The sequence below is a fragment of the Saprolegnia diclina genome (assembly GCF_000281045.1).
Source record: "Saprolegnia diclina VS20 unplaced genomic scaffold supercont1.21, whole genome shotgun sequence".
NCBI lineage: Eukaryota > Oomycota > Saprolegniomycetes > Saprolegniales > Saprolegniaceae > Saprolegnia > Saprolegnia diclina.
The window spans coordinates 629,025-653,113 of record NW_008246088.1 but is presented as its reverse complement, the minus strand read 5'-3'; the positions used below and the strand labels follow the sequence as shown (position 1 = coordinate 653,113).

The following is a 24,089-nucleotide window of genomic DNA, read 5'->3' as shown; positions in this document are numbered from 1 at the left end:
GCTCATCATAGTGCCACAGTGCAGCTGCCTAGCGAGTGCAGTGTTTTCTGGCTGCGAATGCAGGATTTTGTGCGGAGGGTGCCCGGCCACCGATCATCTTGCACGACGGATCCATGCAAAATGCCGGCAAGCATATTTCATATTTCGCGTAGAAGAGAATTCCATATCGGAGCTTTGCGGGGCGGTCTCAAGTGATATTATAACAACGAGCAGCAGAAGCTCAATACCATAGATTAGCAGCTTGAGCTTGAATGACAGGCGTAAACAAGCGAAAGTCCTTTGAGCGTCAGCAGATAGTGTACAACTTACCTTCTGGATTTGCGATTGATGGACCGCAATATGGTTCTTCAATATTGACGGTCGCCTGGCGGCCAATATGAATATGTGTAACTGCTGATGGAGGTTTCACATTTACCACGTTTTTCACATCCCCACCGCACCTTTCCAATTCAATTTTCGGGTATTTTATTTCACACATTCGTTTATGTATTTTACACGTGGATACTCGGTGAAAAACAGCGTCAGTTCCAAATTTCCTCCGCCCTGCACACCCGACCCAGCATGCTCGCGACCGTCGTCGGCCATGGCCTCTTCCCGCTCGGACTTCTCCTGTCTGTAGCCGCGTCCTTCGACCGACGAGAAGGCTCATGGTCCTAGGTTGACTGTCCTCCTCCTTCCGCCATGCTTCCTCTCCGGGCGGATCGACGCCTTCATCGAGGCCCTGCTCTACGCCTTTGAGTTTGCGGGTCTCTCCCTCGTGCTCTGGGTCCTCTGCATGGGTATCTTCTTTCTCGCGAGTACGTCCCGTCACCATCGTCCATGTCTTCTCATGCATGCGGCGCTAGTGCAAGCGTATCGCGGAGACTGCATCGCTCTCGACGACGATGCGACGCAGTCCCTCAAATGGATCGCCCAGCGAAACTTTTGGATGGGCGTGAGCACCGCCATGACGTATTTGGCGGTGCTTTTCGTCCTCTACTTGAAGAAGCAATTGGTTGACATGACCTGCCGCCGCTAGTCCATCCTGCCTTGTCTTTCTCCTCGTACTTGAGCTCCGTGCATCCTGCATCATCGACGTCGTCCAAGCAACAAGCAGTCAGCGATACAATTTGACGCTTAATAAAACCAAAATTCGACGATACTCACGATAATGACGACGATGACGATGCGGTAGCCGGCCGTGACGGGGTAGCTCGAAGGGCAGACGTTGTATGTAAAGTTGGGCCCGAGGTGCTTTGTCTGGTTGCCGCCGGGGCAGTACAAGACGTACGTCAAGGACGCGCCCACGACGATGACGAGGTGCAGGAACCGAATAAAGTACACGACCCAGTGGTGAACGCGACGGCCGCGGCCGGGCTTGAGCTCGCACTTGATCCGCTTCGACTGCTCCTCCAGCGTTAACGTCGGGTCGTTGTCGACAATGACGTTGGCGTATTGGCGCATGTCCCAGTACAGCCAGCTCTGGATGACGTCGGACGGAAAGAAGAGGATCGCTTTGATGCTCGTAAAGCTAAAGCCTACACCGCCGATACATCCATACGGTCCATGCGATCCATATCGAAGACGCGTACCCGTCTTGAGGTGTGGCTTCTCCTTTTGCTTGGCGTGGATACGCTTGTAGTACACGACATGGACGTTGTCCGGGTTGGTGGCAGCCTACGAATCCATGGCATGGATTCTGGTTCAACAAGACAGTTGGGACGCGTCTACCTGGCTCTCGATCATTTCGACCCAAATGGCCTTGGGAAACATGCTCTGGCGCCGAAGGACGTTGGCGTACACAAGGCCCTTTGAGACCCAGCGCGCGCAGTTGCCGCTCGGTCGGGACGGTAGGTGGAACACTTCGCGGAAGAGGTTGTGCCAGAAGCCGCCCGTGATTTCAAACTTGACGCCTTTTCCATCGGCGCGGAAGCGGTGCGAGGTCGCAAGGAAGTGGTGGTGCAGCGCCATCATCGACGCCGGGTTGACGTCTTCGATGCGCACCGAGCAAATGTCCCGGGCAAAGATACCGCCCTACGGTACATAGGTTGCGTATCCATCTCTACCCAACGACGAATGGTACCTTGCCCTTGACGCCGAGGATGTAGTCTTCCGGGTCGTCAAAGAACTCGATGAGCTCGCGGCCATCTCCAGGTCTAACGAGATATGTCGACTTTTATGTGCTGACGAGAAATGAAGATACCTGCAAATGTTGACGAGCTTTTGCTCGCCATCCGGGAGCGTGTAGCTACGTGATGGCCGACGCATGAGGATGAGAAGCAACGACGAAGCATACCGGACGGCCGAGTGCGCCCAGCGGCCGAGGTGCGATGGGTGCAACGGGTTCTTGTGAACGAGGACTTCGACGACGAGGTACTCGATGGCGGGCGGCTTTGTCCGGCCCAGGAACGCATCGATATCGTTCTAGACATTGAGATCAGCTATGACGCCAGTGACGCGTCGCGCACCAGTGAAAACGCGAGAAGATCCTTGCGGGACTGCGCGGCAGGGCGGGCGACAAACCCCGTCCGCTTGCCCTTGAGCCGCTGGATGGCGTCCAGCCACCGGTGCGACGGCGACGCCTGCTGCACCTTGCGCACGGCGTGAACCCAGCGCTGCTTGGAGCGCGACGGCGTCCGCAGCAGGTGCGGGTGCTCGCCGCTGCTCTCGCCGCTGCCCGTGCTGTCGGTGCTATCGTGATGCTCAATGTGCCGGGGCGGCGACATATGGATGCGGATGCGGTGCTCGTGCCGAGGGGGCGTCAGTGGCACGCGCACGACGCGTGGCGGCAGCAGAGGCGTCGACTCGGCCATGGACTATCAGTTTCTGGGAAGCACCAGACTGCCACCGCCTGCCGGCTCTGGCATATCATTGCACTCTTCCGGTGTGGGCAGGAAAACAGCTATACATTTGCGTAATACAATACCTCAGTTGGTCTTCTCATACAATAAGCCCGTATAGAGTTATCGCTTGGATATAAATATTGCCGGGTTGTGTTGTGTCGTCGCTCCTTGGATTCAACTGAATTGCGCTATAAAGTACTTTAACAAGCTCTTTTTTAATATGACGCACACAGCCATGCGACAATGATACTTTTCTAAGTGAATTCCTGGACAGGCGGCCTATACACTGTAGTGATGGCTAAATTTTGGATGGATCGCAAGGATGGCACGACGTGTAAAGAGACGATCGCCTGGCTGCCGAGAACGCTCTTTGAGATCTCAGAGACCCACGCAGCTGCCTCGTCAGCGTCGACGGGCCTTGTCGCTGCAGGACGCACGCACCGCCGCCACTCGAGCCGTGCACCGTCACCATTCAATGGGTGATTGCGTGGTTTCGAACTTTGCGAGTTTGAGAAAGCTACTTGGGTCCGTGGGTGCCAAAGTTGACATGGCTTGCAGTCCATCGAAGCGAGGACGCAGCATGAGCGCAGGGGCCACGCCGACAGACTCACGCCAGATTCGAGCTCAGAAGCAGATCCTAGCACCAAGTAGCCGAGGAACTAGATAAGGTCCTCGGTACCTGAAACTAGTCGACGACGAAGGTCATCGATTGACCGAGACTTTACGAATGGCTCGATCGACGTTAATAGCTCCTGATGTTATGGTTCTGGCTTTGGCGCCAATCACTCATTCTTTGAAAACTCCCGCCCTCTGTGAAGTGAGCCAGAGTGTCGTGCAATTCAAACGCGGCCCATCACTCTTTGCATCAAATTTGGTCACTTTTCCGCACTCGAACAAATGCCCTCGATGACACACAAAGCGCTGCACGCAGCGAGCGTGCAAGCCATGTTGTGGGACGAAGCCATCTCAATGGCCGTCGCGCAGGCCGTGGAGCCCACGAAGTCGCACTCCTTCTACCAGCTCGCCAAGCCCGCCAGCATCCTACTCCTCGACCACGACAGCGACAATATCGCGGAGAGCATGCGTCACCTGCTTGCGTCCCTCGATGCGTCCCAGACACCGGCGATCGAGACCATGTTTCCGACGCCGCTGCCAGCGGATGCTGGGCTCAAGGCCTTTGGGTTTGTGCGCTCGGCCGGTCAAACCATCCGCGCCATGGCTCCTCTACGCGACACAACGGAAGAGTCGCCATGCCAGCCTGGCCTACGCGTCTGCCGCGTGTTGTCGCTGGATGATGCGGAGTGGGCCGACCGCCTTCGCATCGAAGCGATCCTCTTTGGGTATCCACCGACAGGCTACGTCGACCGGCTCCGCGTGGCCTTGGCGCAAATGTTTTCGCGCGATGTGCACTGGCTCGCATACGACGACAATGCTGTCGTTGGATACATGACGTTGCGCTATACGCGAGGCGTGGCGTACCTCCAAGGCGCCGGTGTTCTTGCGACCCACCGCCGCCGCGGCCTAACGCGGCACCTTCTCTCGCTCGCCATTCTCGACGCCATGGACAAGAAGTACACGACCATGGTCACGACGGGCTGCGACGCACCTGCCGAGGCTACGTGGACGGCCCTCGGTTTCACGCAGGTCGTCGGCACCCTCGAGTCGTACAGCCGGCCGCCGTCGGCCTCTGTCAGCGCCTAGGTACTCCGTTCGTAGTAAAGTAGCGTACTTCAAGCACCTATTCTCTTTCTCGCCGCTAATTTGCTTGTACATACATCGGTTGCTTGAGCTTGAGCTTGACCGGCATGCCATTGCTTCGTTGTGGGCGCGCCAGCAAATCGGGTTGGCGTTTTCGAGCTTTTGCACCAATCACTGCCGCGGTATACAAAGCGCAAGAGGCGACGTGGCCGAAAAGCCAGTTGTCGGTGCGCCTTCGCTCCATTAGGTGCGTTTTTATTTCCAAGCCATGGCGGAGGCGACGCTCCTGGACCTCAAGGCGATCCACGGCGAGGACGTGCTGAGCGCCGAGCTCACGTTCACGTCCGGGCGCGACGCCAAGTACTTTATGCAGGACTACACGTACAACATGAACAAGAGCATGCGGCTGCGCGCGGGCAAGAAGAGCGGCAACTCCAAGACCTTTGTGTGCACATGCGCGAGCTGCGAGTGGCGCGTCATTGCGACCAAGTGCAAGCGCAAGAACGAGGACGAGTACTTTTACTTCTCGACCATCCACGACGTCCACAGCGAGGGCTGCACGTCGACGCGCAAGGCCAGCGAGCGCCAGCTCTCGCTGCTGACGTACAACCCGCGCGAGCACTCGATCTTGCTGCCGACGGCCACGAAAAAGCCGCGCCGCGAAAACATCGTCGAGCTTGTATGCACTGACGTATCGACGCTTGCGTGCTGACGCCACATAGGTGGTCAAGACGCTCCTGGACGAGAATGTTGACCACCGCAAGCTCTCGGTCAAGGCCATCCAAGCGCTCTTCCAGCAAAAGCACGGCGCGCCCGTGAGCGCCCACAATGCAACGCGCGCCAAAGAAGTGCTCAAGACGGCGAACGCGTATGCCAAGGACGACGGCAGCGCGCTTCTGGACACGCCACCGATGCTGCAAATGATGCCCCAGCTCCAGGTACAAACGTCAATTTTGGCTTTTTGCCAAGAGTGTGTCGGTAGTACCCTGACATTCAGCTGCTCGTGGGCAAAAACAAGCAGGTTTTTCTTCATTTCCGACAGACGTAGCTTCCTGTACATTAGGTGGCGCAGCTGCTCATGGAAGCCGTGCAGCATGGCGACATCTCGGCGCTGCGCACGCTCTTGCACAACACCAAGGTCGACCTCGAAGCGATCGATGCGGTACGACTAGAGGCAGTGGAAAGATCGCAAACTCCAACCGTGCTAGTTTGGCTGCACGGCGCTTATTGTCGCGACGGCCACCAAGCACTTGAACGTCGTCAACTGCCTCCTCGATTTCGGCGCCAACACGGAAGCCATGAACCCGGTAGAATCGCATTTTAACTTCGCAGCCATCGAAACGTGCGACTAGCAAGGGCTAACGTCGCTCTGGATCGCCGTCCAGATGGATCAACTGCACATTGCCAAGTGTCTTCTCGACCACAAGGCCAACATTGAAGCGACGGACGAGGTATCAAGGACAAGCAAACATCGCGCTCAACCTCACACGTAGCACTCGCGAACGCCACTGCTGTTTGCGTCGCAGCAAGGCAACGTGAAAATGGTCAAGTTTCTCGTCAAGCGCCGCGCCAACCTCGAAGCGAGCGACGACGTACGTCGCCGTCTTTGTCCTCTTGTACATCACATCTCCCTAGGACGACAATACCGCGCTCTTGCTCGCGATTCAGTACCAGAAGCGCGATGTGATCGACTTTTTGATCAAGAAGGGCGCCAGCACCAACGTCCGCAACATCGTACACCAAATGCCTCGTCACGGCGATGTATCAAAGTATCAACGACATGGTGTAGGATGGAATGACAGCGATCGGTCTCGCAAACGCGGGCCCATCCCTCGAAATCGTGCATATGGTCGCCCACCCGTCGCAGACCGTCGCCGAAGTCTAGGCCAAATGTCGTTTGACAACGAGAATTTCTGCTTGCAGCAATTATTGTTTATCTCTTTTTGGTTCCGTTTTTTCTAACGCAAAATCTTCGAATTCGAACAGAGGTCTTTAGGGGGCAACACGTCGGTGGACGGACCCCATCAATGCCGCTGGATACCACGGCGGTCGCTTGCGCTGTCGTCGGCACCGTCAGCTTGGGCCTTGGCACGCTCGGCACCAGTACGCACTACTACGTTCGATTATCAGTCGAAGACTAGCTAAGTTGTGCCTAGTGTGCGGCAGCCACGTCACGGACACACCGTACTGCCCGCCTGTCCGGCGCGGACTTGGTCCGCTCTTGACGCTGGTCGGGTACGGCTCGCTGCTCCCCGTGCTCGCGTGTGTTGTCGCGATCATCCGCGACACGTCCAAGGCCAAGCAAGAAACCATTGCCCTCCTGTTGGCCGCTTCTTCCACGGCGCGTCATGGCACTCAGCAAAGTCCGCATGTAGGAGCTCCAAGCGGCAGTACACAGTCTACCGTCAAGGCGAGGTCGTCGCAACGCGCTTGTGCGTCTACGTTTACGTCGCCCACTTTGTGTCGAGCTTTGTACGTCACGCACCAGTACAACGTCATGCAGAACCCGATTTGCGAGTAGAACAACTGTGTGTGGGAAGCCCTGGTGCCCATGCTGCTAGCGCAACTCGGCGTGAACAGCTCGCCGACGCTGATTCCCTTGACGACTGTCAGCGTCAGCATTCTCTTTCTCCCGCTGCTCTCGCAGTTTGTCGACGCAACCGACCGCTGGCAACTGCTTCGCACGACGACGTTCGTCTGGCCACTGATCATGTCGCTCAGCGCCGTGAGCTTGCTTGGCGCAGGCAGCTCTCGCGCCGACCACCCGATGCGATCCGCCTCGCTCTTTGTGGCGTACGTCTTGGCAGCCATCGCACATTGCGTTCGAACGCTGCATGCGCTGGCTCTGCAGCGGGACTGGGTCGTCGAGCTCGCTCTTCTCTCCCAGACGCCGCTCGAAAGCTGGAACGTGGTGCTCAAGCAGGTGGACCTCGCCGCGCGGCTCCTCGCGCCGCTAATGATTGCAATGACCATGAGCATTCCGCTCGATGACGCGGCTCCGTGGCGCATCTGGCTTGGCGTCTTTTTCGTATTGCAAAGCATGCTGCTGCCGCTGCAGTGGGCAACGCTCCGGGACATCTACCGCTTTGCGCCGTCGCTCGGCCACAAGACGCTGCACACAACGGCCGAGGTGAGCAGCGCGCGGTACATATCTCTTTGGCGCAGCTACACGCAGCACCCTGTCTGCCTCGCGGGGGTTGCCACGGGCCTCCTTGCGACCACAGTGCTCCGCGACGGACATCCGCGCCCGTGGCTCAACCGGCACCTCTCGCCCAGCTGGGACGCAGGTAGGCATGTTCCTGTAGTTCTGACCGCACAATGACATGGCGTAGGGGATGTGGGGGGCGTGGCCATGGGTATGATAGGGACGCTACTCTTTCCTTGGCTCCTCGCCTGCGTGCACCCGGTGGAGAAGCTCGGGCTTGCCTCCATGTGGTGGTACCTTGCGTCTCTCCTGCCCGTAGGCCTCATTAGCGTCGGAACGTTCCAGACGCGCGGCGTGTGGCTGCTGTTGACGATCGCACTCTTGCAAACCGCGCGTGTGTGCGCCGACCTCGCCTTGGTGCAGATCATGCAGGAGTGGGTCGCGTCCACGCGGCGCGGCGCCATCAACGGCGTACAATTGACGCTCAAGGCCATCTGCGGTCTTATTCTCCTTTTGCTCGAGCGCGACGAGGTAGATCTTGGTCTTTTGGTCGGCTGCTCGATGGGGGCGAGTGCTCTCGCCGCCATAGCCTACACCCGCTGGTACACCAACTACGTCTAAGCAACAAACACTTACGAGTCGACTAAACCTCCTCAAGTGAATAATGGTGCGATGGAGAAGTGGTGCTTTGAGACCGGCTTTGATAGAGCAAAGACTAGCGCAGCAAAGCCTCTCCCGAGATAGGGCTAGGGTGCACTAGTGTCGGGTGCCTACTGGATTCCTTGGAATACTGCCCGCCCCGTGAGCAGCAGCGGGCGGGACTGTAGCGCAGGAGGTTCGCGAAATGCATTGAGCTAAATGTACTATTGTTGTACAATAATGTCTTACGCCGTGAGTGATGGTCGCCTTTCGGTTGAGAGCGTACCTGGCACATATTCTTCTCTGTCGACTCTGCATTGCAGTCGCGACCCCGCAGTCTGAAGCCTGGTGTGAAGCTGCCCGATAAACGATTGCCGATACATTGATACAGACTGTGCCGAATGACTCGGGTGGTTTCTTGTGCGATCGAAAGGGGTCGGGTGGCGGTTGCTGCTCGAAGATCGCCGGCTTGCCGCTCGACATACAAAGGTCAAGTGGATCTGATTCTTATTGCGAGTAAAATAGTTGTCTATATTAATAATCACGCTCGTGAGAAAATAACTTGGTGAATGTAGCAAGCGACGGGGCAATTCGATTGTTAAAAAATAAATTGGGAGCGGTTTTGGATTTTATTCGGCTCGAACAACCGAAAAGATCGGGGTCGGCCAGTTTCTGGTAGTACCTTGCCGCTTGCAATGACAGCTCGTACCATGATGCAAGCTGCCTCGCCGACGCTCGTCGGCTCGATGGTCCTCGCCACCGCGTACGTCGCCGCCACGAGCCGCTCGGCGCCCGAACTTGCTGTGAAGCTCGTTGCGCTCGTCATGGCCGCTGCGGGCTGGCTGCGTGCCAGGGCGAAAGCAGCGAGAACTATGCCAGCAGCGATGCCAGCGCCTATCACTCGCCAAGACGAGAGCGACGACGTGTGCTTTGTGAAGCGCGAGGGCTCCAAGAAGGCCCGGGACGTGACGCTGGAAGAGACGATTGTCGAGGAGAAGGTCGAGAACGGGCGCATGGTGCGCACATGCTCCAAGCGCATGGCGACGATTGTGTGCCCGCCGGAAGAGAACGAGAAGCACATCCAAATGTTCCTCAAGAACGACCGCAACGTGCTTGACGCGATTGCCGCGCCACCGGCCGAGCCGTCGAGCCAAATGACCATGCCGACTGCAACGACGCCGCCGCCAACGACCCGCATCACGCGAAGCACGTCGTCCACAACGATCGGAGCTCCATCCAGCGCGATTGCCAAGGACGAGGCAGACGAGGCGCATCCATGGAGCGACTTGATGGGGCCGGCGGCGGCTTGGCTGGCCGAGAAGGCGTGGACAACGGTGTCAGAAGGGCTCGTGACCATTGCGCTCTGGTCGATCTGCGGTGTCTTGTGGAACTCGGCCAACAACTTCAACTCGGACGCGACATTTTGGAGCCTCTTTTGGAAGAAGCTGCAAGACGAGTTCAACACCGCGTAACACTCAATGCACGTCCTACTTCACACGCCCTGGATTGCGTTACAGGGCTTCCTACTTTGCAGCTAGCACATGGTCTCGGCCGAGATCTTCTCGAGGAAGAGCTGGCTCAGCTCCCGCGAGTGCTTGGCGAGCTCAAGGAGCGTGCTGCCGTCCACGTCCTGCACGCGGACGTTGGCGCCCTTCTTGATCAAGAAGACGACGACTTCCAAATGGTTGTGCTTGACGGCAATCATGAGCGGCGTGTTGTCGTCCTACACGAGCGTTGACATCCTTCTTCTATGCACGTGCCACGTACCTCGTCGCGCGCTTCGAGGTTGGCGCCCATGCGCAAGAGCAGCTTGACAAGCTTGAGGTCGCCGCGCTCGGCCGCGATTGAGAGCGCCGTGCGTGAGTTCTACACATGACAGCGACGCGTCACGCATGCTGCGGCTACCGATTGGATAGAGTCGTACGTCGTCGGTGGCTTCGACGTGGGCTTGGTGCTCGAGGAGGGCCTTGACAATGTGAAAGTGGCCGAGGAACGTCGCGAGTACGAGCGACGTGCGACCACACTAATCGTCGCAATGTTTCAACTTGATACTTGCAGAAGAAACAACATACCTCGTCCGTCGCTTCGGTGCGGGCGCCAAATTCGAGAAGGAACTTGACGACGTTGAACTGCCCCGACTTGGTCGCGACCAAGAGCGCCGTGCAGCCAATGTCGTCGCTCGACTCGGGGCTCAGACCTTGCTGCAGAAGCGACTTGACGATCTTGAACTGGCCTTCCGCGATTGCATCAAACATGACGCCCACGGGCTGCATTGGCTACACGGCGCGTGAGCATAAGTGCTTCCACAAGACAACGCACCGGAGGCATCATGGGCATCGACGTCGGCAGGACAGACGACATGGCCGCGACGTGGCTCGATGACGCGACGGGTGTCGACGGCTCGACTAGAGAAATCTATGAGCGAAGCATGGGCGAGACGAACGCACCGACGAGGTTGAGCTCGGGGTGGCGGAGGCAAAACATCTTGTACCACGACGATTCGAGCTTGGCGGGGAGGCTGTCGTACTCTTGGAGAAAGAGGTGCGACGCTTGCTCAATGATGTCCTTCTTCGGGATCGGCTGGCCCTTGTTGGCGGCCGTCGAGACCGCGACCCATTGGCACAGCGAGAGCTCGCTCGTGTGGCTCAGCTCCTTCTTCATCGTGTTCTTGATGTTGAACTTGTCCTTGAAGCTCTGGATCCAGCGCAAATTCAAGTTGTCCACGATGCGCGTGTTGCGCTCGGGGATGATGTAGTCCTTGTTGTACGTCGGGTGCGTCGACGCCTCGACGAGCGCCTTGGCCATGCCGAGGAGGTCGCGGTTGCCCCACGTCGCCGTCTCGACGTGGTTGTCCATCGCATGCTTGAGCTCTTCGTAGAGCCACGCGGTCCACGGCAGCGCGCGGCGGCCACGGCCGGCGCGGGCCTTCTTCGAATGCGGCATGTGCTCGGTCGTCTCGATGTACACCTTGCTCTCCTTCCACCAGCGCGTCGCCTTCATGTAGTTGGCCTGCGTCGACGCCGCGCAGAAGAGCTCGGGGAACTCGAGGATCGCGCGCGACGCGAGGCAGTGCTTCTCGGGCTTCATCTTGACGCCATCGATTGCCGAGCGCTTCGCCTCGAGCTCTTCCGCCAGCTTCTGTTCCTCGGCCACCATCCACTTCATGACGCGGAGCTTATCTTCGTGCGTCGCCACGTGCTGGACGTTGCGCTTGCGCGTCTTCTTCTCCATCACCGGCAGGTGGTGAGGCGGCTGGTCGTCGAGGAGGAGCGCTTCGTGCGGGCCCACGTCGGGCTTCGTGCTCTGCATCATGGCCAACACACTAAATGACCGGTCAGCGTCAGTTGAACGAATGTATTACTGTTGGTACTGGCTTGCTTCTACGCGCTGGGATTGGCTAAAATTTTACACTATTTCATTGGATGAAATTCAATTGTCAGAACAGCGTTTTACTGTGATTGAATTTGAATTTCGCGCCAATACCAACCGTGGTCCAGCACCACATGCAGTCGCGCGGCGGCGACTTCCAGGCTCTACTAGTACAATAGGACACAGTTAGTTAGTAGGTGTGTACCTAGTCGGTGGGTGTCGTTGTGAGGAAGCGAATACGTGCTTGCAGGTACCTAGAGCGCACCGCTGCGCTTCTTGCCCTGTTGTAGAAGGCCAGGTGAATTGCTTCATAATCCTTGGCAAAGTCGAGACTCGAGACGCAGAACAACGACCAGGCGCAGCGACTGGCGACGCAGCGCAACAACATCGAGGCGCTCGTCGAGCAGCTAAATGACGCCACCGACAAGATTGCACATGCGAATGAACGAGTTGTCCAACTCGAAGACGAGCTGCGAGCTGCTAGACGCGCAGATCGATGCCAACGAGTGGAAGGTACAGGACATAGCTCGTTGCCCTGCACTCATGTAGTACGATACAGGAACGCTACGCAGCTCGCGAGAAACAACATTTGCACGAAGAAGCGACAGATGATGCTACGAGCGACAACGAACTTGATACTCGGTTCGACAATTACCAGGTACCGTCCACTATGTCGACCCGTGGGTGTTGAGCTGTCGCTTGTAGTCTGAAGACTCGTCGGACGAACAAGGCGTGCGTCGAGGTGTGAAGCGCCGTGCGACAGATATCAACGAGGCCGCCCCGGTGCAGCAGCACCCGCGGCTGCAAATGGTCTCTCCTCCCTCGGCCGCGATGACAGACGCACAGAGCGACGATCATTTTGCTGCTTTGCAAATCGACACACCACCTGCGTCACCCGCCACACAGGGGGCCATGGAAGAGATTTGGGTACGCGTCCACCCTTTTCAGAGCTCCTAACGTACAAGAACATTCTTAGCGCTCGACCGTGCGCGACGAAATGCACGCGCGCGTCCTCCTTGGCGACGACGTCAATCTCGACGAGGTTGCGTGGTACGCCTTCGCACCAGATTACGTTGCTCTTCTGCCATCGCAGTCATGGCCCCGCGGAGCTGTCTCTGCGCTCGAGTACGCATTTACTATTTCTTTCGAGTCATGGCGTCGTCGATGAGCGCAGGTGCATCGTGTGCCATGACCCGTACGTTGAACAAGACATGGTCATCACGCTGCCGTGTGCGCACCTTGTCCACGAGGACTGTGGCACAGAATGGCTGCACGAGAACAACGCGTGCCCGGTCTGCACAACGCCAATCGTGTCCTAATACCCAGGTACGTTCCATCGAGCAAGTCACTTGTTGGTGGCACAGTCAATGGCCCAGACCGACGAGCACCATTTCCAGACACGTTGGACATCCTTGCGCATTGCTCGTCGATATTAGTCTAGTTGATTGGCTTAAACGACCAATATGTTAATGCCCACTAGCTTATATTTGAGATTTGGGTTTGTTGCGGAATGGAAATATTATCTTTTCCCGAAGATCGCAGCAAGTGAGAAAGCGATGGGAGCCTGCCAGGAGCCTGCCACGTCAAAAGATACACATCCGGATAACCAACGCAAACGCCGGATAAACCTCATTTTCAAATTGACCAGCCGGCGAGCAAGCAGCAAGACCGCCTCATGCCTCCGACCCGAAGCAGCGCGATGGTACCAAGCGTGACGAGCGCCCGCGGCCGGACGAGATCCGCCCCCACTGTCGCTACCCGCGCGAGGACGCAGGGGTCGAGGGAGGCCGCCGAGCGCAGACTCGTCGCGGACCTCGAGCTCGAGAACGCGCAGTGCAAGGTGCAGATTGCCGACCTCGAAGATGAGCTTGAAGCCATGGAAGACACGGCCAAGGAGCTTGCAGATGCACGGAAAAGCTTGACACAAGCAGCGATCGAACGCAAGGAGGTCGAAGATACGTGGAAGAAGCAGGTTCAAGCCCTCAAGAAGCGACTCAAATCCAAGAAGATCGCTCTCAAGAAGCAAGTCCAAACGCAACGCGCAAGTGTCGAGACGCTGACGACCTCCGTCGAAGCTGTACGTCAGCAACTTGCGGATGAAAAGGGCCGCGTCGCCGACCTTGAACGGCAGCTTCATGACGAAAAGTCCGCCAGCCGCTCGTGGAAGGTACACCTCCATGTACTACATTACGCTGACATGTAGCCTTCTGTAGGATCGTTTCGAACAACTTTCTGCGCGAAGCGCGACAGCGGAGCAAGAGGAGAAGGCAGACGCTCCCGACAGTGTCAGTACGACTGAACAGCAGGTGAGTCCCTTCCGGGCCGTCGTCGTAGCTTCGTCGCAATGGCGAAGTTCATCCAGACAACTGTCGCAGTCGATTCAATTCCCTCGGTATATGGTAGCCCAGCCGTCATTTTCCTGGCGCGATTCCTACCCCTGCATCTTGGGCCGCCACGCCTCAACGCATCACGCGGCCACGACCAAGCTTCAGCGATGAAGCCCCAGCCGGGCAGCGCCCTCGGCTCCACTCGCCCACCCGTCCCCCACCAGCTCCACAAGCACAAGCTGCGACTCCAATCACGATGCAACAAAGCACCCCGGCTTTGCTTCGGGACGTCGCGCCGGCGTCAACACAAGGCAACGTGCCCGTGCCGATGACAACGGCTCCGATGAACCCCCCCGTCGCTGATGAGGCGCTGGACGAGATTTGGGTAAGCGCTGTCTACCTATTCCTTGATCTACAAGGCTCGTTCTTTTCGTAGCGCACGACGCTCCAGGACGAGATGCATGCGCGCACGCAGCGAGGCGCCGGCGCCGACCTCGTCGCCGATTGGCACCGTGTCGCCCCAGCGTACATCGCACTGCTGCCATCACAGTCGGTGCCCGAGTCCTCCAGCCTCCAGCGCTTCGAGTACGTTCATCTTGCACTCATACATCTAACAATACGTATGGGACTCAGGTGCTCGATTTGCCTCGAGTCGTACGAGGTCGGGGAGGACGTGCTCACGCTGCCGTGTGCGCATCTCGTTCACACAATATGCGGCACCGAATGGCTCTCCCGGAACAACGCCTGTCCCTCGTGCACGACGCCGATCGTATCCTAAATGTCCAAGTCCACGAGATCGTAGTTACATGACAAGTTGTCATCTTACGTGTAGTGTCATAATATTGTTTTCTCTTTTTCATAGATCTGCGTCAATGAAAGATCTTTTAGTCGGGATTGGCCAATCTCAGGCAAGATAGATTTAATAATGGCCAATCACCGCATAGCTTGGAACTTCATGCGACCCGTGTTGAGCGAGGAGCTCGAGAAGCTCGTGCTCGCGATGGTGCACCCGCTGCCGGACCTTGTCCGGTGGCAGCTCGTCTGCAAGCGCTGGCGCCGCCTGCTCACCGACCCGATGTGGCTGCCGGCGACCGTGCTCGACATGGATGTGCTCCGGCCACTCTCGGCGGCGCAGTACGCAGCGCTTCTCGAGCGGTGGGCTGCAGGCTGCAAGAGGTTGACCATGACTCAAACGGCGTAGGTGGCGCGGTACAACGGTGCTGCAAATGACGCTGGAGGCGACCATTCCCCATGAGCAGCAGTGGCAGATGGACATTGGCCGGCACCTCGACCGCCTCTGCGAGCTGCGCCTTCGCACTACGTCCACGAAAGCGGTCTTGGCCATCCTCATGCATTGCCGGCAGCTCCACGTACAACTTCCTTGTTATGACAAGCGCTCATGGCGTATGCTAGACGCTTGAACTGCTGGAATGCCGCAGCTTGGTGCTGCCAAAACTGCCCGAACCAGTCGCGCTCGCCGTGCTGCAGATGCACACGGCGACGCCACTCAAGTCAGCGACGCTCGCCAACTTTCTCCGCAAGTGCCCCGAGCTGAAGAGCCTCACCATCACAGGTCCATCTTAGCGATCCTTCCCAATACGATTGCACACATCTCGTAGCTGGACCGGCAATCTCATCCAGCATGTTGACCACGCTCGTCCAAGGATGCACCAAGATGGAACGACTCATCTTCAAGTATTGTCATTGTCGTATCAAGTATACATAAGAATGCGTCACTAGTCAATGCGGGGCCGTTGCAGCACCCGACGTGGCTGCCTTTCTTACGGCCTTTGGCCACCAGCTCGTATGGCTCGACCTCTCACACTCACGCGCAATCGTGGGCCTGAACATCAATCTCGTGAGCTCTCAACACTCATGTACTGGAACTCGATCGTGTCTGCTCTAGCGCTCGCCACTCACGCTGAGCTGCCTCGAAGGTCTTGTCTTGGACGGCCTTCGTATTCGCGATGACTTTTTGCGGTACTTGGAGTGCCCGGTTCTCGGTGTCCTCTCGCTGCAAGTACGACGTTTATATATACAAGTTGTTAAATGTGACAGGGTAGAACTGTCGGGACCTTTCGGACGAGGGAATCCGAGACTTCATTGCCGCCGGTCCTCGGCCCACCTTGCGGGCCATCGATCTCAAGGTCCGTGTCTCCTTCTTCCACGCATTGAGGCTGGCGTAGAACACCAACATTTCCGAGACGACCGTGACGACGATTGAGCGTATGTGCCGTGGCTTGACTCACTTGGGCGTCGAGTCGTGCCGCAGCTTGCCACGAGCGATGCGGCAGCGCCACGCTTTGCAAGCGCACCTGCGCCCTTCCGCTTACGAGCGGGTCTTGGTCGCGACCAACACAGTCTCCAACCCCAACGTCCGCGAGCGACGGCTCCTCGGGGTCGAGTCGGGTGACGACGACGACTACGTGGGGCCGGGCGACGATGACGAGGACGCGCCACTCGAGCAGCCAACACTCCACAGTAGCAAGCGGTCGCGCCACCGCTAAGTTCTCAGATTTTCGATTGCATGAACATCTATATTCGAGTATGCTGTGGCTTGATGGCGCGATTGTCTTAGTTGTTCTTCTTCTCGAGAAGGTCCCACTTGTTGCCGTACAGGTCCTGCCAGACAACGACCCAGCCGTAGAGTTCGTGGCGCGGCTCTTCGCAGAAGACGACGCCGTTGGCCTTCATGCGCTCATACGTCTCGTGAAAGTCGGTCGTGTTGAGGAAGAGCCAGACGCGGCCGCCGCTCTGGTTGCCAATCGCCGCAAGCTGCGCGTCGCCAGCGGCCTGCGCGAGGAGGAGACCGCCGGCCGTCGCTGTCGCGCTCGTTGGGTTGACGACGACCCAGCGCTTCGTGTCCGACTGGCGCTCGTCGCAGACCAAGTAGAAGCCGGCCTTCTTCGTGTAAAACTCGATCGCTTCGTCGTAGTCGCGGACGACCACCGAGACAAGTCCGAGCGCGCTGGGCATTGTTGATTTGAAAGGCAAATTGAACTGTGACGCGTATCCGGATACGCCGGGTCGTTCCCGCCGAATTCGGTTGCTGCGGTTTCGCGCCACCGTCAAAAAGGTTGTCGACGCGGGATCGGTAATGATTATGGAAAAGATATCCTCGATTCGACGACGATTTGACCAACAGGATCGTCTTGTGTACTAGTACTCGGCGAGTACGAGACTGTCAGCGCGATGGCAACCGTTGGAACCGATGCTCGAGACTGACTGATTCGGTTGTACCGGCGGCCCCCTTCAAGAAAATAAGACATCTTGTTCTTAGTTCACTTGGCTGTCTTGGCTCCCTTGGACGCTCGCCAGATTCTTCGACGACGCTCATGGCGCCGTTCTCAAAACCGTTTCTTATGGTCCTCTGGTCGATCGTGCGCGCCGAGTCTGGCACACATTTTGGCGCGGACAGAATGACCGGGCCTTGCACTGGGCGTGGATGGCCGATTTGCTCAAGGTCAAGGTCTCGGACCCTCACATTAACGCTGTCGACGCTTTTTTATACAAAGGTACTAGTACTGCCGTTGCCACGACGCACAGTGCTTTGCGCCATGCTAATTCCTCGCACGATCTACGTCGAGGCCCTCCCACAGTATCGCCTCACGAGCGCACCCAAGAGTCATTAATATGGCTTGGAGATGCATGTGCATGACCCCTTCCGACATGAGCGCGTTGTATCACAGGAACGGCGGGTGATAGATCTGTCGTGTGGCGGCTGCTTGACCCGCCATTTCGCAGCGGCGAGTAGCCAATAGTCCGACGTAGTATCTTTTCATCGAATGACGTACGAGATCGCGCCCGTTTTTCTGCGGCCGCAGTAAGTAGCTAGCGGCTCTTGCGCTCTGTAGCCTTGATCCTGGTTTGAAGGGATTGTGTCGCTGGATTATCCAATGGATAGGACAGGATACGACGGCGATATTGTCTATAGCGGATGATGCTTGCGGTCGAGCAGGAGAGTTGGCGACGTTGACCATCATGGGCCGTCGAGCACGAGAATCATTCCGAAGCCGCCCCTTCTCCGAGAGCTACTCGAGGATCCCTTTGTGGCCAATCGGCGCCGGTTTCCATTCATTTCGCTCTGGGATTGGCTAGCTTTATAGAATCTCGAAAGGACCAATCGTGGTGCCGCACTCGTGGAACAGCTGCGTTCCGCCAATGAAATCGCTTGAAAAATGGAAGCCGGTGCATCGGGCCGCCAGGACACTCGACAACTTGCCACGAGGTCGGGAGCATGGCTCGTATCCACGGAGCGCAGATCATCATCATCTACCTGCGCAACTTGAGCCTCTTCGTCGCGATCGTGTCGCTCGTCTCGCGCATCGTCCACTATCTCCGCCCGTGGCGCAAGGCGACGCACGAGACCGCGGCGCTCCTCTCGCGGACATCGCCCATCATCATTCACGAAGTCACCACGTCCGAGGTGTTTGACTTGCCAGCCGACGTGCTTAGCGCTGTGGCCTCGCCGACATTTGTTCAGCGGCAGTCATCCTTGATCCGCACGCAGTCCTTTCGAAGGGCGTATGTGGCCAGCGCGCCCACGCCGGCACCCGTGGCCTTGCCGTGGCACCACCGCGCCTTGCACTACAGCATCCGCATTTGCAAGAATGCGCTCGAAAACTGCGTGACGACGCTCGCGACGATCCTCTTGACCGGCGGAATGCTCTGTGTCTACCAGAGTCTCCAGGGCATCGAGCCCGAAGTCGACTTTGTGACGTTTGTGCGGCATCAGGTGCACCGCCTCATACGCTAGCGCCCTAGTCGTATGTGTGTGCGTGGACCTATTTATCATTATTTACCCGTCTTTGCGAGTGCTGTCTTGTGTGTAGATACTGGCGGCGTGAAAATCAGAGTCGTTTGCAGCAGCGTACCAACTTCGTCGTAGCGTTAAAACCAAAAACATACTTTAAAATGAACGAATCCAAACACCACATTTGAGGAAACGATATATACGTTTGCATCGCATAGGCATTAAAGTTAATGCCCGCCACGAGTCGACTAGGTGATGCAGAGAATGGTGCCGCCAATGAGACGGGGCGCCGGTGGGGGCGGGGGCACGTCGCCGCCGAGCTTCTTGCAGTAGCACGTACCTTTCGCGTTGGTCGGCTGCGCATAGTAGTCGGTCGGGCCAAGGTACCACGCAAACGCATCGGCGTTGCCATTCGCCAGGCACTTGGCGCAGTCCTGGAACGACCCCTGGAAGTTGTTGACGTCGCCTTGGTGCGGCACGTCGTACTGGTCGTAGCACGCCTTGTAGTTGTGCGGGATCGAAGCGACAGCCCCGAGGTTCACGGCCTTGCTCCACACCGGGTAGTAGTTGTCGGCCGCCTTGTGCAGCGTGCACGAGGTGAAGTACGTCGAGTGCGACACACCGGCGCAACCTGGCGTGCTCGCACACGACGCCTGGCACGCTGCGAGCGTCGGGACGGTCTTGGAGGTCGAAATTTCGGCGCCCTTGAGCTGGTAGCCCGAGTCCGAGACCCACTTGGACGTTGTCACGGGCGGTGTGTCCTTGCAGGCCTTGAGGTTGCGAGAGTCGGGCGTCGGAGCGCGCGACGTGTCTTGGAGGTGCTTGAGGTAGCACGTGCCGCTGGCGCCGGCATCGTCTTGAAGCCACGCAAGTGCATTGCAGTTAGCGTTGGTGCGGCAATTGTAGAGGCAGCCGTCGTAGCCGGTGCGGAGGTTGGAGAGGTCGTCGCCCCAGTAGTCGGCGTGGTCGGCGCACACAAAGTTGCGTGCTGGCGACCGGGTACCGGGTTGGCACATGGCAAACGTTCCGTCGTCGGTCGGCTTGCAGTAAAAGCCGTCGTTGCAATCGGTGTCGCCCTTGCAGACCTTGAACTGCTGCTGGCGCAAATTGGCGGTCGCGGCCACCGACGTGGCCGACAAGAGCGTGAGCAAGATGCGTGCCATTGGACTGTGGTGCGGTAGGACCGAGGAAAAGGAAAAGTGAGCGCTGGGACCAGCAAAGTCGTTGCGCGTCGGCTACCATCACCCAAGATTTTCCACGCGCGGCAAAGCTTGGGAAAAGTCCTTCTTTGCCAATCAAATCGAGGACGGAATGGATCCATTTTACGTAGTTCAAGTCGCACCCAGCTGCCGTATGCGCACAGGATCGCTTCATCTGTTGTTCGTCCAAGCTTCAATGCTCTCGACGACGCTTCTAGCCAAAGCGATTTCCACAGCGCAATGCTATCGATAGCACCTGTCGCAACGTGCGTCGCTTAATATGCATGGTTGCACCCTCTTTTTTTGATGGCACGCAGCGGACGGTGGCCAAGATGGGGACGGAAGTGGCGCCACAAGTTGGGTGGACGAAGCTCAGTCGTTTGCATAATCTTGCGCTCTATAGATTTGCAAATAAAAAGCGCGCGTTCATGGAGCCAACACCTTCGTATCCGGATACGCCTCGCCGATCGTCCTTCCCAACGCCCGCGTCGCACCCAGCTGCAGCGCTTGGAGTTGGTACAAGTTGTACCTAGAAATCGAGCAACACCACCAGCGTCAAAGATTCGCTCTCGTACTGATGCTCCCGAAAGTGACAATCCCATCGTGTAGCTTTCAAGACGTGGATGGCCATTCCTGCTTGAACATCACTTGGCGAAGCTCCGTGGCGTAGGTGCTGGGCAAACGAACTAAGAGACTCTAGTATTTAATGGCCTCTCAACTCGTTCGTCAGGCAAAAGCAAGCAAACGACTGCGATAATGGACCTACATATCCGAGAGGCTCACTTGTGCTGAGAGGCGGAACGCTCTCGAGAGCTTGGGTTGTTGGTTGAGTTGGTGCGTTATGGTGCTAGGAAATGCCTCGACGATGAAGTAGAATAGCTGTGGGCTTGGTACGAAAGCGCTTGGAGCAGGTCGCAGCAGTGTACACCAGTACAGTGTAGTACGCAACGACCGACGCAAATGACGAGGTTGCAATGGCAACAAAAATTTGTTTGCACCAAAAAACCGCGTCCGGTGGGAATCGAAGCCCCTTCCATTCGGCATTCGTGGACACCTTCCTCACTATGCCAAGAATAGTGTGCACGTGGAAACCCACGCGTTTCCGAATGTATTAGTGTACGTCCATTCAAGAGGGGATTAGGACTGGGCGACCGGGTGCTACCGACATTTGGGGTGCAACGCCATCGGGTGCAGTACGAGATTTCGTCCCACTCTGCGAAGCGCGCACCTTCTGGTCTCTGGCAGAAAGTCTGCGGCACGCGGCTTCGTGCATGATGAGACCGATTCTGCGAGCTCTTCCCAAACACAGAGCTCGAGACCCACTACGCAAAGTGGACACGTTATCTGGGTGCCATAATGTACAAAATGGACAGCCGGAACAGATGGCCCCATGTTCTTTCTGTGGTGCACGTCAACTCTGTCAAACACCTCTGTCAAACAGCAAGAACGACGCGTTTGTTGACCTGGTTCAAGCTGCTACCAACACGGTGTCCTTGCACCCAGCGCGTGCTGCGACACATGACCGTTTGCACTTTGTATTTTGAGCCATGAGCAGCACGCCCGTGCTCGTCGAGTCGCCACACACGTCGCCCATGGACGATGGCGTCCTGCTCGAGCTCGAAACACCTCCCAACGATAACGCCGTGGCAAAGACGACGACGACGCACACGTACCGGCCCGACGTCGACGGTCTCCGAACGCTGGCTGTCGTTCCCGTCCTCGTCTTCCACGCGTACCCAACGCTGCTTCCCGGTGGCTTTATTGGCGTCGACATCTTCTTTGTCATTTCCGGTTTCCTCATCTCGGGCATCCTCTTCCGCGAGTGCCAACTCGGCAAGTTTACCTACGCGGGCTTTTACGCGCGGCGCATCCGGCGCATCTTCCCGACGCTCCTTCTCGTCTTGGTCGCGACGTTCTGGCTCGGGTTCCTCTACCTCATGGCGCCCAAGCTCAAGGCGATGGCGGCCACGATGCTTGCTGCGACGCTCTTTGGCGCCAACCTCCAAGTGCTCACGCTCAAGCACTCGTACTTTAGCCTCGACGTCAAGTCCAACCCGCTCCTGCATCTCTGGTCGCTCGGCGTCGAAGAGCAGTTTTACATCTTCTGGCCGCTCCTCGCCTCGCTCCTCATGCGCCTTCGCTTCCGCGTTGCGGTGACGCTCCAAGTCCTCTTTCTGGTCGCGAGTTTTGTTGTCAACATCACCCTCCTCGGGTTCCACGGCGACAACAAGATGTCGTTCTACATGCCGCTGAGTCGGTTCTGGCAAATGTCGGCGGGCGGTCTCCTCGCCTATCTCGGCCTGCACGGGCGCGTGCTCTCGGGCGTCTGGCCCACGAACCTCGCGGCCGTTCTAGGTCTCAGCTTCCTCGTCCCTGGCTTTGTCTGCATCAACGAAGCGAGCGCGTTTCCAGGCTACCTCGCCCTCCTCCCGACGCTTGGCGCGACGCTCCTGCTCGCCGCCGGCGCCGACGCTGTCGTCAACAAGTACGCCTTGGGCAACGTCGTCGCCGTCTACATTGGCAAGATCAGCTACTGCCTCTACCTCTGGCACTGGCCGCTGCTCGTCTTCGCCATCGAGCGCTTCCCAGACGAAGCGGATCGCCCGTTCTACATGCAACCGTATGCGATGCTGCTCCTCAGTTTGCTGCTGAGTGTCATGACGTACGAAGACCTTGAAGGGCGGCTCCGGCGACGCAAGTCCAAGTACGTGACGCCGCTTTTGCTCGTATGCATGCTGGCGGTCGCGATCCTCGCGGGCTGCGCCTACAAGAACCCGTCGGCGTTTTCTGAGATCGAACGCGACCTCGCCAAGTCATCAGGCGCAGACGATGTGTCCAGAGTCAACATGGCCATGGCCGACCTCGACTGGAGCGTCGGAACGTCAGCGTGCGCACCCGACTCGGTTTACATTTCGGCGGCCACGAACCCGGTGCCCTTTCCGTTCACGGACCCGGTCCGCACCGACCAATTGGAGCGCTGCGAGGTCATCAACCCGGGGCACGAAGCCGACGGCACGCTCGTCGTACTCGGCGACTCGCACGCAGACATGACCGTGCCCCGGTTCATGAAGCTCTACGATGACGCGGTGGCGGCCAAGACGCCGTTTCCGACCATCGTCTTGAAAGACCGGTGGGGCCGCGCGATGCTGCCGTGCCGGCCCGAGTTTGCTGCGAACCTCGAGATGCTCAAGCACGTCAAGCCGCAAGCCGTCCTTGTCGTCGTGCACTGGGTGCAGTTCCTCAACCCCGGGGGACCGCTCGATCGACCGTATGCAGACCCGCCGCAGTGCTGCTTGGAAGAGTTCACCGCGTGCGCCGAGCAAACCATGAAGGACGTGCAGCACATCTTTGATGCGTTTGGCGCCGAGCTCGCCAAAGTGTCGGCGCTCGGTATCAAGGTGTTTGTCGTCGACCAGAGCCCCGAGTTCCCGCGGATGGTCCCCAACACGTGGCTCAGTGGCAGCAGCGTCAAGCCGCCCGCGCCCGTGAGCCGAGCGGCGTTCCAAAAAGAGATGGCGTGGCTCTTGGACCCGCTCCACGCAGCAGTGGCGGTCGCCAACGCGACGCTGCTCGACTATGCAGAAAACTACTCGACTGGCGATCTTCTGACACTCGTGGACGCAGACGGGCACCCGACAATGACCGCGGGCAACCACTTGAGCACGTACACGTCGCGAAAATACCTGTCGATCGTCGACCAAGTTGTCGCGGCGGCGCGGTCCTCGCCCTAGATGCTGGCCAAATAACTTATCAAAATCTCTCAGTTTTCGTGTTATAACGTTGTTGGTGGCATCAAGACGCCGTCGCATCGAACCGTTGTCCTGGCAACATCGTCCAACTTTGATTGAGTCGACCGACCTAGCTGCCAACTACAGTACCTTGCGAACTGGTCGACGGAAACGGCACCGCGTCGTCGTGCTCAGAGGCCTCGATAGCACTCTCAAGGACAAATTTTTCCACCCATCTACATGGAAACGCTACGACAAGTAGCTCCCTTCGTACAGCTCTCGTAACTTCTCCAGCATACGAGCTCGAGTGCAGCGCAAATTCAGCTAGCGTTGGGTCGGATGTGGCGTGCACAGAACGCCAGAGTCTGGCCGAATCTTGCTCGTACGACAAGCTGTAGCGGTTGGTTGG

At 57.9% G+C, this 24,089-nt stretch overlaps 14 protein-coding genes across 17 annotated transcripts; 10 read left to right on the top strand and 4 right to left on the bottom strand.

The window, feature by feature from the left end:
* Positions 1-538: 538 nt before the first annotated feature.
* SDRG_07495 lies at positions 539-1,141 on the top strand (the record flags this gene model as incomplete). 2 transcript variants are annotated; one of them, XM_008613332.1, is made up of 3 exons in its annotated part: positions 562-611; positions 658-797; positions 846-1,018. In XM_008613332.1, the coding sequence occupies exons 1-3, from the start codon at positions 562-564 to the stop codon at positions 1,016-1,018; spliced, it is 363 nt and encodes a 120-aa protein (XP_008611554.1). The 2 variants fall into 2 exon arrangements, with proteins under 2 accessions (XP_008611553.1, XP_008611554.1); XM_008613331.1 differs by having other exon boundaries at positions 539-611; positions 658-1,141.
* On the bottom strand, positions 1,081-2,920 carry SDRG_07494 (hypothetical protein). The gene is made up of 7 exons (XM_008613330.1): positions 2,448-2,920; positions 2,276-2,403; positions 2,183-2,227; positions 2,063-2,135; positions 1,711-2,013; positions 1,572-1,656; positions 1,081-1,517 (listed from the first exon to the last, which is right to left on the bottom strand). Exons 1-7 carry the CDS (start codon positions 2,790-2,792, stop codon positions 1,117-1,119), a joined length of 1,380 nt encoding a protein of 459 aa, XP_008611552.1. The 5' UTR covers positions 2,793-2,920; the 3' UTR covers positions 1,081-1,116.
* A 243-nt stretch (positions 2,921-3,163) lies between these two features.
* SDRG_07493 (hypothetical protein) lies at positions 3,164-4,612 on the top strand. The gene has a single exon (XM_008613329.1). The coding sequence runs from the start codon at positions 3,720-3,722 to the stop codon at positions 4,521-4,523; it is 804 nt and encodes a 267-aa protein (XP_008611551.1). The 5' UTR covers positions 3,164-3,719; the 3' UTR covers positions 4,524-4,612.
* A 98-nt stretch (positions 4,613-4,710) lies between these two features.
* SDRG_07492 (hypothetical protein) lies at positions 4,711-6,517 on the top strand. The gene is made up of 9 exons (XM_008613328.1): positions 4,711-5,199; positions 5,243-5,458; positions 5,503-5,541; positions 5,584-5,682; positions 5,729-5,827; positions 5,873-5,971; positions 6,014-6,112; positions 6,156-6,254; positions 6,310-6,517. The coding sequence occupies exons 1-9, from the start codon at positions 4,789-4,791 to the stop codon at positions 6,403-6,405; spliced, it is 1,257 nt and encodes a 418-aa protein (XP_008611550.1). The 5' UTR covers positions 4,711-4,788; the 3' UTR covers positions 6,406-6,517.
* A 5-nt stretch (positions 6,518-6,522) lies between these two features.
* Positions 6,523-8,379, top strand: SDRG_07491. Of its 2 annotated transcripts, XM_008613327.1 has the most exons (6): positions 6,548-6,623; positions 6,677-6,842; positions 6,896-6,992; positions 7,042-7,807; positions 7,853-8,267; positions 8,324-8,379. In XM_008613327.1, the coding sequence occupies exons 1-6, from the start codon at positions 6,548-6,550 to the stop codon at positions 8,328-8,330; spliced, it is 1,527 nt and encodes a 508-aa protein (XP_008611549.1). In that variant the 3' UTR covers positions 8,331-8,379. The 2 variants fall into 2 exon arrangements, with proteins under 2 accessions (XP_008611548.1, XP_008611549.1); XM_008613326.1 differs by having other exon boundaries at positions 6,523-6,623; positions 7,853-8,345.
* A 581-nt stretch (positions 8,380-8,960) lies between these two features.
* Positions 8,961-9,810, top strand: SDRG_07490 (hypothetical protein). The gene has a single exon (XM_008613325.1). The coding sequence runs from the start codon at positions 9,000-9,002 to the stop codon at positions 9,774-9,776; it is 777 nt and encodes a 258-aa protein (XP_008611547.1). The 5' UTR covers positions 8,961-8,999; the 3' UTR covers positions 9,777-9,810.
* Positions 9,790-11,654, bottom strand: SDRG_07489 (hypothetical protein). Its single transcript, XM_008613324.1, has 6 exons — positions 10,752-11,654; positions 10,624-10,709; positions 10,377-10,580; positions 10,229-10,327; positions 10,072-10,170; positions 9,790-10,027 (listed from the first exon to the last, which is right to left on the bottom strand). The coding sequence occupies exons 1-6, from the start codon at positions 11,614-11,616 to the stop codon at positions 9,839-9,841; spliced, it is 1,542 nt and encodes a 513-aa protein (XP_008611546.1). The 5' UTR covers positions 11,617-11,654; the 3' UTR covers positions 9,790-9,838.
* Positions 11,655-12,114: 460 nt separating this feature from the next.
* SDRG_07488 (hypothetical protein) lies at positions 12,115-12,992 on the top strand (the record flags this gene model as incomplete). Its single annotated transcript, XM_008613323.1, has 5 exons — positions 12,115-12,186; positions 12,233-12,331; positions 12,379-12,600; positions 12,650-12,798; positions 12,848-12,992. The coding sequence occupies 5 exons, from the start codon at positions 12,115-12,117 to the stop codon at positions 12,990-12,992; spliced, it is 687 nt and encodes a 228-aa protein (XP_008611545.1).
* A 329-nt stretch (positions 12,993-13,321) lies between these two features.
* Positions 13,322-14,860, top strand: SDRG_07487 (hypothetical protein). The gene is made up of 5 exons (XM_008613322.1): positions 13,322-13,840; positions 13,887-13,979; positions 14,077-14,385; positions 14,437-14,585; positions 14,634-14,860. Exons 1-5 carry the CDS (start codon positions 13,349-13,351, stop codon positions 14,776-14,778), a joined length of 1,188 nt encoding a protein of 395 aa, XP_008611544.1. The 5' UTR covers positions 13,322-13,348; the 3' UTR covers positions 14,779-14,860.
* Positions 14,861-14,951: 91 nt separating this feature from the next.
* On the top strand, positions 14,952-16,568 carry SDRG_07486. 2 transcript variants are annotated; one of them, XM_008613320.1, is made up of 8 exons: positions 14,952-15,155; positions 15,202-15,370; positions 15,414-15,573; positions 15,620-15,695; positions 15,741-15,858; positions 15,907-16,020; positions 16,064-16,147; positions 16,187-16,568. In XM_008613320.1, exons 1-8 carry the CDS (start codon positions 14,956-14,958, stop codon positions 16,505-16,507), a joined length of 1,242 nt encoding a protein of 413 aa, XP_008611542.1. In that variant the 5' UTR covers positions 14,952-14,955; the 3' UTR covers positions 16,508-16,568. The 2 variants fall into 2 exon arrangements, with proteins under 2 accessions (XP_008611542.1, XP_008611543.1); XM_008613321.1 differs by having other exon boundaries at positions 15,907-16,147.
* On the bottom strand, positions 16,478-16,995 carry SDRG_07485 (hypothetical protein). The gene has a single exon (XM_008613319.1). It carries the CDS (start codon positions 16,974-16,976, stop codon positions 16,575-16,577), a length of 402 nt encoding a protein of 133 aa, XP_008611541.1. The 5' UTR covers positions 16,977-16,995; the 3' UTR covers positions 16,478-16,574.
* A 1,242-nt stretch (positions 16,996-18,237) lies between these two features.
* On the top strand, positions 18,238-18,951 carry SDRG_07484 (hypothetical protein; the record flags this gene model as incomplete). The annotated part of the gene is made up of 2 exons (XM_008613318.1): positions 18,238-18,766; positions 18,833-18,951. The coding sequence occupies one exon, from the start codon at positions 18,238-18,240 to the stop codon at positions 18,754-18,756; it is 519 nt and encodes a 172-aa protein (XP_008611540.1). The 3' UTR covers positions 18,757-18,766; positions 18,833-18,951.
* On the bottom strand, positions 18,916-19,939 carry SDRG_07483 (hypothetical protein). The gene has a single exon (XM_008613317.1). The coding sequence runs from the start codon at positions 19,914-19,916 to the stop codon at positions 19,002-19,004; it is 915 nt and encodes a 304-aa protein (XP_008611539.1). The 5' UTR covers positions 19,917-19,939; the 3' UTR covers positions 18,916-19,001.
* Positions 19,940-21,496: 1,557 nt separating this feature from the next.
* SDRG_07482 (hypothetical protein) lies at positions 21,497-23,724 on the top strand. Its single transcript, XM_008613316.1, has one exon. It carries the CDS (start codon positions 21,500-21,502, stop codon positions 23,681-23,683), a length of 2,184 nt encoding a protein of 727 aa, XP_008611538.1. The 5' UTR covers positions 21,497-21,499; the 3' UTR covers positions 23,684-23,724.
* Positions 23,725-24,089: the final 365 nt, after the last annotated feature.

Bases quoted from the DNA above. Each gene is read 5' to 3' on its own strand.
- SDRG_07489 (XM_008613324.1), bottom strand. From the start codon at position 11,616: ATGATGCAGAGCACGAAGCCCGACGTGGGCCCGCACGAAGCGCTCCTC. The intron at 10,581-10,623 runs GTGCGTTGTCTT...CGCGCCGTGTAG, and splicing joins CGATGCCCATGATGCCTCCG to CCAATGCAGCCCGTGGGCGT. The intron at 10,028-10,071 runs GTACGTGGCACG...ACGCTCGTGTAG, and splicing joins ACCTCGAAGCGCGCGACGAG to GACGACAACACGCCGCTCAT.
- SDRG_07486 (XM_008613320.1), top strand. From the start codon at position 14,956: ATGCGACCCGTGTTGAGCGAGGAGCTCGAGAAGCTCGTGCTCGCGATG. The intron at 15,574-15,619 runs GTCCATCTTAGC...CACATCTCGTAG, and splicing joins GAAGAGCCTCACCATCACAG to CTGGACCGGCAATCTCATCC. The intron at 16,148-16,186 runs GTCCGTGTCTCC...AGGCTGGCGTAG, and splicing joins TGCGGGCCATCGATCTCAAG to AACACCAACATTTCCGAGAC.
- SDRG_07494 (XM_008613330.1), bottom strand. From the start codon at position 2,792: ATGGCCGAGTCGACGCCTCTGCTGCCGCCACGCGTCGTGCGCGTGCCA. The intron at 2,014-2,062 runs GTACCATTCGTC...TATGTACCGTAG, and splicing joins TCCTCGGCGTCAAGGGCAAG to GGCGGTATCTTTGCCCGGGA. The intron at 1,518-1,571 runs GTACGCGTCTTC...TCGGCGGTGTAG, and splicing joins GAAGCCACACCTCAAGACGG to GCTTTAGCTTTACGAGCATC.
- SDRG_07490 (XM_008613325.1), top strand. From the start codon at position 9,000: ATGACAGCTCGTACCATGATGCAAGCTGCCTCGCCGACGCTCGTCGGC.
- SDRG_07482 (XM_008613316.1), top strand. From the start codon at position 21,500: ATGAGCAGCACGCCCGTGCTCGTCGAGTCGCCACACACGTCGCCCATG.
- SDRG_07485 (XM_008613319.1), bottom strand. From the start codon at position 16,976: ATGCCCAGCGCGCTCGGACTTGTCTCGGTGGTCGTCCGCGACTACGAC.
- SDRG_07483 (XM_008613317.1), bottom strand. From the start codon at position 19,916: ATGGCACGCATCTTGCTCACGCTCTTGTCGGCCACGTCGGTGGCCGCG.
- SDRG_07493 (XM_008613329.1), top strand. From the start codon at position 3,720: ATGCCCTCGATGACACACAAAGCGCTGCACGCAGCGAGCGTGCAAGCC.
- SDRG_07487 (XM_008613322.1), top strand. From the start codon at position 13,349: ATGCCTCCGACCCGAAGCAGCGCGATGGTACCAAGCGTGACGAGCGCC. The intron at 13,841-13,886 runs GTACACCTCCAT...AGCCTTCTGTAG, and splicing joins CCGCCAGCCGCTCGTGGAAG to GATCGTTTCGAACAACTTTC. The intron at 14,586-14,633 runs GTACGTTCATCT...TATGGGACTCAG, and splicing joins TCCAGCCTCCAGCGCTTCGA to GTGCTCGATTTGCCTCGAGT.
- SDRG_07492 (XM_008613328.1), top strand. From the start codon at position 4,789: ATGGCGGAGGCGACGCTCCTGGACCTCAAGGCGATCCACGGCGAGGAC. The intron at 5,200-5,242 runs GTATGCACTGAC...GACGCCACATAG, and splicing joins GCGAAAACATCGTCGAGCTT to GTGGTCAAGACGCTCCTGGA. The intron at 5,972-6,013 runs GTATCAAGGACA...CCTCACACGTAG, and splicing joins ACATTGAAGCGACGGACGAG to CACTCGCGAACGCCACTGCT.
- SDRG_07491 (XM_008613326.1), top strand. From the start codon at position 6,548: ATGCCGCTGGATACCACGGCGGTCGCTTGCGCTGTCGTCGGCACCGTC. The intron at 6,993-7,041 runs GTACGTCACGCA...ATTTGCGAGTAG, and splicing joins CCCACTTTGTGTCGAGCTTT to AACAACTGTGTGTGGGAAGC. The intron at 7,808-7,852 runs GTAGGCATGTTC...GACATGGCGTAG, and splicing joins CTCGCCCAGCTGGGACGCAG to GGGATGTGGGGGGCGTGGCC.